General features: G+C 49.7%; 1 protein-coding gene across 1 annotated transcript; it reads left to right on the forward strand.

The window, feature by feature from the left end:
• The first annotated feature begins 845 nt into the window (after positions 1 to 845).
• Positions 846 to 10,455, forward strand: MINDY1 (MINDY lysine 48 deubiquitinase 1). The gene is made up of 10 exons (XM_049616306.1): positions 846 to 1,057; positions 4,369 to 5,191; positions 5,566 to 5,623; positions 6,040 to 6,104; positions 6,544 to 6,702; positions 7,045 to 7,147; positions 7,770 to 7,912; positions 8,703 to 8,894; positions 9,435 to 9,578; positions 9,915 to 10,455. Exons 2-10 carry the CDS (start codon positions 4,739 to 4,741, stop codon positions 9,993 to 9,995), a joined length of 1,398 nt encoding a protein of 465 aa, XP_049472263.1. The 5' UTR covers positions 846 to 1,057; positions 4,369 to 4,738; the 3' UTR covers positions 9,996 to 10,455.
• The last annotated feature ends 64 nt before the right edge of the window (positions 10,456 to 10,519 follow it).

The following is a 10,519-nucleotide window of genomic DNA, read 5'->3' on the forward strand; positions in this document are numbered from 1 at the left end:
CCGACAGCTTTTCCTGCTGGACCCTCCCTGCCCCCCTAGGAACTGAGAGGAGGTGACTGATGAGAAGCTGAGGCCTGTGCTGGGAACAAGGACCAGGGCACAGGGGTATTCATTCGATCTCCTGCTTGCTCAGCTAGTTCTCTCTCTGCTGCCTCTCTTCCCAGAGCCTGGGGAGTCCTCCACACCTTCTGCACCACCAGGGGCACAGCCCAACTAGTTCCATTTCTAGAAAAAAAGAAAGAAAAAAAAAAAAAGATACAGTAAGGACTTAGAAAGTAGCAGGCTTTTTTTAACTTTAAATGAGTAAATATGCAAATGTTATGCTCCGTGGCCCTGCTTCTGTGGATCCAGAGCAAAGGCCCGCCATACCCAGGGAGAAAGCCCAATCCAACCGGCTGCTGCTGTCCAGCCCTGCTCCTCCCCATGCTCAGCAAGGGCAGTGTTCTTCCCTGTTCTCACCAGAGAGGCACAAGCGCTCCCTCCCTTCCAGCGGCAGGCGGAGGGAAGAGAAAGGGTCTGTTGTTTTCCTCTCCTTGTTTCTCTCTCCCTCACTGCTGATCACCCAGCTGCTGACCAGGTCAGAAAACCCTGATGGAAATTCTTCAGTGCTGGGCAAGCCCCTCCTCCTCCAGGGAGCTCGTCCTTGACTAATGTTTTTCTTTGTCCCGATGGGAAAAAAAGAGAGAGAAAGAAAAAAGAAAAACCACAAACTTCCTTTGAAAACCAGCGTGTAGTCTGGGCCTGGAGCGCACGCCCTAGACTCAGCAACTCAGGGAACCCGAAGACGCTCTGGGGCGACCTGGGAGCACCTAGGCTGCACCCCAGCCTGCCCCCACCCTTCTCTGGTGACCCCAGTCGTGGGCGTGGGTCCGGAAGTGGCCTCCACCAAGCCGGGACCGCCGCTCATAAACCTGTGTAGACCTGTATAAGCTCTGGCCTTGACAGCTGAAAGGCAACTGGGACTGTGGCAGCGCCCCTCACTGTAGCTACCTGCCCCATCGAACTGCCACAGCTGGACCCTCCTCCTCAGTCCTGGGACAGCAGCAGCGTCTTTAAGGTAAAAAACTTTGTTTTAACCATTTCCTTTACCTCCCCTCCAACCCCCAGTTCTCTTTTTCCTCTCCAGCTCTGGGGAGGTGACATGGACTCTCCCTCCACTCCTGGTCTCTACAAGTCTGGATTTTGAGAGGAGGTAAGGCAGGAGGGCTATGTAAAAGGGACGAGGCGTGGTCCCTTCGTTTACTTCTTGTAATGAAAACTTCCCCGTCTCTCCTGCAAGCAAATAGACAGGGAATGAGAGGCGCGGTTGACTTATTCGGGGGACAAAATTTTAACCCGGAGTTGCATGAAGATTTCGGTCAGACTGAGAAGATTTCAGTGGGAAGGTTCCTGGGGGTGTGTATGGCTTATTGAAGCTACCCACCCATATTATATGTTTCTTGCAACTTTTGACTATTTACTGCCACTGCGAGGGAGGGGCCAGGGCTATTTTAACTCCCTCACCCACCACCAGAGGATAATTCCAGCAGGAGAGAATGTGTGGGACTTAGAAAAGAGGAAAATAATGAAATTCTGGTTTGTTTGAGTGCCCTCCCCCTCCTCCTTTCCTGTTCAGACATACTCCGTGCCCACCCCACCAGGAGCTCACCTTGTAGCGTAGAAATCCTTCATTCCGTCTCCTGCCCCTCCATTTAAGACTTAGCTTGCTTAGCTTTGCCCAATTTGTCTGGGACCCAGCTCCCTGTGGTGTCCAGCTCCTGGTTTCCTTTGGCTCATTCCCCTCACCAGCTAGCTGCCCAACCCCCACTGAATTATTGATCATTTCTGGCATTGGACAGAAAAGATAAGAAACAAATGCTGCTTTTCTCCAAGCTCTTTTAACTTTCCCAGGCTCTGGTTTCTGCTTCCAAGGCTCAACCTAAGTGTCATTTGGGAGGGGAGGAAAAAACGAGAGAGAAAAAACAGTGTAAGGTGTGCAGGCAATTTTTGCTAGTCTCATTCTAAATTAACAACATGTAATGAGATGCAGCTAGCACGAATTAGATTTGAATCAGGAGTATCAATTTGGGTGACTAGACTCCTTTTGGTAACTTTTACGTCTTTCAACTTCATGTCTCAGACCTTAACCTAGCCCTGAATTCCTGCCGCTTTACAAGAAGGAAGCATAGTGTCAGGTTAGGAGGGAGCTGGAGAAAAGACAAGATTTCTAACAAGTCTTAAGCTCTCCCCTTTTCTTACCGTGAGTGAGGGGAAGAGGGGAGCTAAGAGATTGAAGGGAGATGTTTTCCAGGGGACAGTGTTTGTGGCTTTTTATATATTTTTTTGCCATCCACAGCCTTAATTAAATGTCTGTGCTAGATTTGATGCTTAGTGCTGATAGAGAGCAGGTTAAACAGGCCCAGGGTTTATATCTAAAACAATCTACATGGGAATAGGAAGAACATGTGCACAGGAAGATGAATGTAAGGGGGGGTATTTCCTTTTTTTTTTTTAAGTTTTAATTTTTTAACAGATTTTTTAAAAATGTTTAATTATTTTTGAGAGACAGAGTGAGAGTGGGGGAGGGCAGAGAGAGAGGGAGACACAGAATCCGAAGCAGGCTCCAGCACAGAGCCCGATGCGGGGCTTGAACTCATGAACTGAGAGGTCATGGCCTGAGCCGAGGTTGGCCGCTTGGCCGACTGAGCCACCCAGGCGCCCCCTTTAAGTTTTAGTTTTAATTCCAGTTAGTTAACAGTGTTATATTAGTTTTAGGTGTACAATATAATGTTTCAACACTTCTGTACATGACCCTGTGCTTGTTACGAGGGAATATTTCTTATGTAAGTCAATAAAAAGCATTTCACATTCCATAATATATGAAGAGTGGGCAAGAGAGTATCTCCAGGTTTAGGTGATTGGGGAGCAGAGAGGAACTGAGAAACTGGCTATGCCGACTACAGCTGTTGAGAGTGTACTGACAGAATTTGTGGGGCAGTGGTTTTTGTGCTGGAATCTGAAGTTGCCTATCAGAACCTGTCTCTGATTCAAGTCCACATGGCCTACATTTCCCCTCTCTGGCTTACAGGAAGCCCCTCCCAAGACCTTTTTGCTGCAGTTTGGGATTGTGTAAAGTTCAGTAGAGTCCTTGGAGGAGAAAGACTTCTTTCTCACTGGTGTTTCATCTTTTAGGGGATGATTCTGTCTGTCTGTATCTCCACTTTTCACCCCAAGCACTCTGTGATTGTTAATCTTTTCACCCTTGGGATGAAGCAAAGAGAAGGTAGCTCTAAGGATATAAGCAGCCTGTGTGTGCTCTGGATGATCCACGAACAGCCAGGGAGTGGGGTTTGGTGTAGGGCAGAGGAATTACCACCCTCCTGGCTATATTGGGGGTTACCAACTTGACACCATTACAGGGTGCTAAAGATCATTGTATTAATAACCATTAGTACAGATGACCCTTGAACAATGCAGGGGTTAGGGACACTGACCATTCATGCAGTTGAAAATCTGGGGTGCCTGGGTGGCTCCATCAGTTAAGCGTCTGACTTCAGCTCAGGTTATGATTTCATGGTCCATGAGTTCGAGCCCTGCATCAGGCTCTGTGCTGACAGCTTAGAGCCTGGAGCCTGCTTCGGATTTTGTGTCTCCCTTTCTTTCTCTGTCCCTCCCACACTCACACTCTGTCTCTCAAAAATTAATAAATATTTTAAAAAATTAAAAAAAAAAAAGAAAACCTGTGTATAACTTTTGACTCCCCCCAAACTGAACTAACAGCCTAATGTTGACTGGAAACCTTACCAATAACATAAGCAGTCAATTGGCACATATTTTTTATGTTATATGTATTATATACTATATTCTTACAATAAAATAAGCTAAAGAAAAGAAAATGTTATTAAGAAAGTCGTAAAGGGGGTGTCTAGGTGGCTCAGTTGGTTGAGTGTTGGGCTCTTGATTTCGGCTTGGGTTGTAGTCTCCCGGTTCATGGGGTCAAGCCCTGAGTGGCACTCTGGGCTAGGCACAGAGCCTGTGGGGGTTCTGTCTCCCTTTCTCCCTGTCCCTCCACCACCCCTCAAAATAAATAAGAGTCAAAAAAAAAAAAAAAGGAAACTAATGTAAATTGTGTGTCAACTATACTTCAACAACAACAAAAAGAAAATCATAAGGAAAATACATTTACTGTACTGTTCACGTATTTACTGAAAAAAATCCACATATGGTGGGTCTGCTCAGTTGAAATCCCGTGCGGTTGAAAACAGTGTTGTTCAAGGCTCAGCTGGACAGTTTTAACATTTCTTTCTCCATCTCTTTCCTTTCTGTCTTTCTGCCTTTACTTTCCCTTTCTCTCCATCCTTTTTCCATTCCTTGTCCGTATCATTTCAGGAAAGCTGACTCCATCCAATGATTTCAATCCTGCTGAAATCCTTCCTCCCAACCTGAAAGCCCTGTATCCTCATTGATCCCATGTGGTCACAGCAAGTTAGGGGTGACAAGAGCTCAGGCTGGGGCCCTTCTGCTTCCCCAGCTAAGTAAGAAAGACACATACTCCCCATAGCCAGGAGTGACTTTACAGACACTGTCCAGGCTTCCACACTGTATTCCTTTAACAAGACTTTTCTGGGTCCATTTGCTTTCCAGCCCAATGACTTCCTCCTTATTGGATTGGTCTCTTTTTCACATACCAAGCCTAGATTAGGCAACTCCTAGAGGGCAGGAAAGTCCTTTGGTGCCCCTCAGTTGACCTCTTCTGACCATGGAACACCATCAACCTGAGCATCCAGCCTCTGGTAAGGCCAGGATTATAGAAGCAGTCAGCCCTGAAAACCGTGAGGTCCTGTCACAACCAGATGTGCACCCCCAGGACAAGGATGCCGGAGATGCTGATGGGGCAGCTAGAGAACAGGAGACAGTAGACCAAACTTCGCTGCTGGCCCAGGGCCAGGATAACCTCGAGTCACCTGCACCTAATGCTAGTTCAATCCAACTGGGGCCAGCCCACGGGACACAGCCTGAGGCAGAGACAGGAGGGGCGTGCTCCAGACCCCAGGAGCTTCCCCAGCCCCCCAGAGCCCGACAGCCGGAGGTAGATTTCTACTGTGTAAAGTGGATCTCCTGGAAGGGAGAACGGACACCCATCATCACCCAGAGCACTAACGGCCCTTGCCCTCTCCTGGCCATCATGAACATCCTCTTTCTTCAGTGGAAGGTAAGAGAGGGTCCGGATGGGGGCTTAGACATTGCTGGGGAGAGTACTCTTCCCTGATCCATCTCCTCGATCATCCCGATCTCCTCAAACCTGGCGACACGTTCCAGATTATTCTCCATAGTTTTCCAGCTTGAACAAATGAGAATATATTCACAAAAACAAGACAAAACGAAACAAGTTTCTGCCTTGCTCTTGTATCTTCTGTTGTCTAGCAAATGGGAATGTCTTCACATGCATTCCCTCACTCCAGTTACAAGCCTTTTTTCCCACGACTCCCTCCCCTTCCCCCAGTCCTTCTATGTATTTCTGCTTCAGTGCTCTGTGAAGGAAAATACACACACGGCTAACCCTTTGGTCGCCCCTTCTGCCTTCAGGTGAAGCTGTCCCCTCAGAAGGAAGTGATCACATCAGATGAGCTCATGGCCCATCTTGGTGAGTGCCTAGGCCTTGGGGAGGTTCAAGAGCTATCCACTCAGAAATCCAGAATAGGAAGGGACTGCCCATTTGGGGCTCAGAGTAGCAGGGAAGGTGAAGGTGTACAGGGCGTCTCTGCAGGGCTGGGGAATGAAAAGCAAAAATCAAGGTGTCGGGAGCCTGGGATCATAACCCTACTTTGCCCTGAGCAACCTGGGATTGTAACCCTACTTTGCCCTGAACTTTCACACGTGACCTTGGGTGAGCTCTTTATCTTTGTGAGTCTCTCTTTTCCTTGAGAAGTGAGAGGTCTGGATTAGATTCTAAGGCTGTTTCCAGCTCTGAAAATCTGTGGTCCATGACCATTCTCTAGGAGAAGAGGAAGTAGGTTTTGGGGAAATTGGAGTAAGCTGAAAAGGGACCCTGTCTTATAGGAGACTGCCTCCTGTCCATCAAGCCCCAGGAGAAGTCAGAGGGACTTCAGCTGAATTTTCAGCAGGTGAGGCAAAGGTCTGCAGACGTGGGGATTTGCAGGTTCGTGAGGGGACACTGAGGCTAGGAAGAGAGGCCTTTCTTCTGCTTCTCAAGAAGGGCCCTTAAACTATGATTTTTGTCTGTGTTTCTTTTTTATTTCTTTCTGGAGGAGGAGGGTATATCTTTGTCCTAGAAAATATGTTCCTTTATACAAGATAAAGACGGGTTGAGGCAAAAGAAGAATGGAGTAGCCTGGAAGCGAACCAGGGAGGAAAAGCAACAATTTTATTATTTTTATTTCTGGAGCTACGTGTCAGGAGAGGGGAGGCTAGACTAGCCATTATTGTCTTCTTGTTTTCTGCCAGCTTTATTGAGATATAACTGACTTATAACATTGCATAAGGTGAAGATGTATATCTACCATGTTGATGTGACATAGTCATCATTTTCTTTCCTAACCCCAGAATGTGGACGATGCAATGACAGTGTTGCCTAAACTGGCCACAGGTCTGGACGTCAATGTGCGATTCACAGGGGTCTCTGATTTTGAGTATACTCCTGAGTGCAGTGTCTTTGACCTCCTAGGCATACCTCTGTACCACGGCTGGCTGGTCGATCCACAGGTGAGGGTGAGACGGCCCAAATGAGGCTCCTATCCAGCTCAAGCTGACAGAGGAACAGCATTTTGTGGGGTGGGTGTTGGGGAGTTAGGAATTAGATTGGCTTGAGAAGAGAATAGGCTTTAGAGGCTGGACCCAGTGCAGAATTCCTTGAATTTTAACCTTTCTGGGGAGAGGGGTAACACTCAAATACGGGCAGACCACACGCACGGAGGTCTGTTCTTTGGGTACAGAAAATGTCAAGACTCTTTGGTTACAGGGTTGTGATCCTTTCGGGCTTGCTTCATTTCCTTCCTCAAAAGATCTTAATTGTCTTGGTACCACCCCGCCCCACTGCCCACGCAGAGTCCTGAGGCTGTGAGTGCAGTTGGGAAGCTGAGTTACAACCAGCTGGTAGAGAAGATTATCACCTGCAAACACTCTGGCGACACCAACCTCGTGACAGAAGGTAACAGCCCTGCCTTCTCTCCTGCGGATCTTAGTGGAGGGAAGGACTCTTAGTGGAGGGAAGGATGGCTGCTTCAGTTTATTGTTTATTGTCTGCCTCCCCCCACCAAGTCCCCCTAGAATAAACACCCCACGAGAGAGAATCTGGGGAACTGTCGGTTGCGTACAGTACCCAGCATGCTGCCTGGCACAAAGTACAGGCACGAGGAACTACCCGTTGGGTGAATGAATACCGCCAGGCCCCAAGGGATTTCAGAAGGTGGGACCATCCCTAGGGCTTTATTTTTTTTTTTAATTAAAAAACAATTGTTTTAATGTTTATTTATTTTTGACAGACACAGAGCAGGAGTGGGGAAGGGGCAGAGAGAGAGAGGGAGACACAGAATCTGAAGCAGGCTCCAGGCTCTGAGCTGTCAGCACAGAGCCCGATGCAGGCTTGAACTCAAAGACTGCGAGATCATGACCTGAGCCAAAGTCGGTCACTCAACCAACTGAGCCACCCAGGTGCCCCTCATCCCTAGGGCTTTTGACAGGGATTCTATGAATGATCCTTCCTCCTGTTGTGGATTTTGGATTTAAGCCAAGCCTCTTGCCCCGCAATTTTGTGCCCTTCCTTCCGGCAGGCCTGATCGCAGAGCAGTTCCTGGAGACCACTGCAGCGCAGCTGACCTACCATGGACTGTGTGAGCTCACAGCCGCTGCCAAGGAGGGTGAACTTAGCGTCTTTTTCCGAAACAACCACTTTAGCACCATGACAAAGCACAAGGTGAGAAGGCTTTGGGGATGGGGGCTGGGGGGTGGCGTCCTGTCACTGCCCTGTGGCTTTTTCTTCCTGGTCAGTGTTTCAGACAGGAGAAGGTAGATTGAGTTCAGGTAACAAACAAGCCCTGAAATCCCTGTGGTTTCCTACAGCAAAGGTTTATTTCTCATGTGTGCCACGTGGCCATTGCAGATTGGCTGCAGTTCTGGCCTATGTCCTCTGTGCTCTTGGACCCAGGCTGACAAAACAGCTTTAATCTAGAATATGAGAGGGAAAAGAGAGAGAGAGACACCACACACTCACTTTTAATGCCTCTGTCTCGAGATGACGCGTGTCATTTCTGCTAACATCTCACTGGCCAGAGCAAGCCAGAAGGAATAAGCCTGTCGTCATTGGGACAGGAAATAAAATCCGCTCCCAGGAAGGGAATGGAATTAAACGGAAGAGGGAAAGGTCTTTGGCTCTCAAAGGATTTATCCTCAGAGCCATCAGGCGAGCCCAGAGAACCATGGGAAGCAGAGTAGGAAGCAGCATCTTGTGTGGGACCCATAGCCCTGAGGACTCAGGCTGGACCACAGCGATCGCCATACTTACCCCCAGCTGACCATATGCTCAGACGTCCCTTCCTTCTCCCCACGGCCACACGTATTTGTCAAAGACACACATGCCTGCGCTGACAGGTGGCAGCCAGCACACCAGATGACTCAAATGGTCCCTGCATCCCAGGTGATTTCTGGCCATCACATTGCCTCTGTGTCACCTATCCCACCAACGAGCTTTGTCCTCTTCTTTGTAGAGTCACTTGTACCTGCTGGTCACCGACCAGGGCTTCCTGCAGGAGGAGCAGGTGGTATGGGAGAGCCTGCACAACGTGGATGGGGACAGCTGCTTCTGCAACTCGGACTTCCACCTGAGTCACTCCCTTGGCAAGGGACCTGGAGCGGGAGGTGGGAACGGCTCCCCCGAACAGCAGCGGCTCGTAGACCAGGTGTGTGTGTGGGGCCTCCGGGAGGGTGCAGGGAGCACAGCTGCCTCGGAGCTCTTTGCTGCAGGCAGGGCATGCATTTGGTCATCTAGAGATCATGACACATGACAGCTGTGCCCCTTTACTGTTAACTTCGGACTGCCTCCATGCCTGGAGTGTCACCACACACAATGTGCTTGTCTGTGTATTCTGCTCTGGAGGAGGAGCTGGAGAATTTGAAGGAGAAGAAAAACGGGTCTTGGGGGGCTGGGGGGACTCCGTCGGTTAAGCGTCCGACTTTGGCTCAGGTCAAGATCTCATGGTTCGTGGGTTCAAGCTCTGCATCAGGCTCTGTGCTGACTGACAGCTCAGAGCCTGGAGACTGCTTTGGATTCTGTGTCTCCCTCTCTCTCTGCCCCTCCCCTGCTCATGCTCTCTGTCTCTCAAAAATAAACATTTAAAAAAAAAAGAAAGAAAAATGAGTTTGGAAACATAAAGCTGGCCTGAATGTCCCCCAGGCCCCGGCCCACCTCACCACTCTTGTTCTGTCTCGACTCTCTCTAGGACTACCTAATCGCCTTGTCCCTGCAGCAGCAACCACAAGGCACGTTGGGTCTTAGTGACTTGGAACTGGCCCAGCAGCTTCAGCAAGAGGAGTACCAGCAGCAGCCAGCAGTCCAGCCTGCACCAGGGCGGGCCTCCCCACAGGTGAGCGGTCACTGCCTAGGGGCCTTCCCACTGGCCCAGAGCTGTGCCCTGCTCCTCGGCATCCGGACACTTGTCATTGCTAGTCCTGCAATGGTCTCTTCAAGGTGTCTCTCTCCCCTGGGTCCCATCTTATCTTTCTCTCCCCACTGCCAAAGCAGGCTCCAGGCTCTGAGCTGTCAGCACAGAGCCTGACGCAGGGCTCAAACCCGCGAAACGTGAGAGTGTGACCTGAGCCAAAGTCGGATGCCTAACTGACTGAGCCCCCACTTCCATCTAGAGCCTTTGTCCTTATGCTCTTCTGAGCTGGTGGGTGACCCACTGTTCAATCCCACACAGGGGAGAGGAGCCATGTTGGGACGTCCAGCCGGGGAGCGTCGGCAGAGGCCGAAGCAAGAGTCAGACTGTGTCCTGCTGTAGCTGTGCCCAAGGCTGGGCCTGCCCTGCCTCCTCTTTCAGAGGCCTTGGCTCTTCTGCTTGCTTCCCCAGCTCAACTCCTGAGATACGCAGGGTAACTTATTTATGGACTGGTGGGGATCCCAGCAGGCAGTGAACGCCAAGGTCCTGCCCTTATGTGCTGCCACCTTCTCTGCCTCCAGGTCATCCAGGGCAACATTGGGGGTGGTGGGGGTGAGGCTTTCCGGTTCCCAGATCCCCTTCCCCGGAGTAGTCATACTAATATACACACTCAGGCTCCAGGGTGAGGGCTCCATCTAGAATGTGTCTAGAATGCGTCTCCCCTGCTTCCCACCCCTGACTGGCTGGGTCTCCCTGGGGATCCTGCGGGCCTGTCTCCTATTGTTTCAGGGTTTGATTTGGGTTTCTATCCATTATTTGTAATGCCTTCCTAAGGTTTGGAAATAAAACTTCTTTCCTGAGATCTGTTGTTTGCCTTGCCCTGCAGCAGTCAGGTTAAGTATTTGACCCAATTAAGGAATGCAAAA

Source organism: Panthera uncia, assembly GCF_023721935.1.
Source record: "Panthera uncia isolate 11264 chromosome C1 unlocalized genomic scaffold, Puncia_PCG_1.0 HiC_scaffold_4, whole genome shotgun sequence".
Lineage (NCBI taxonomy): Eukaryota > Metazoa > Chordata > Mammalia > Carnivora > Felidae > Panthera > Panthera uncia.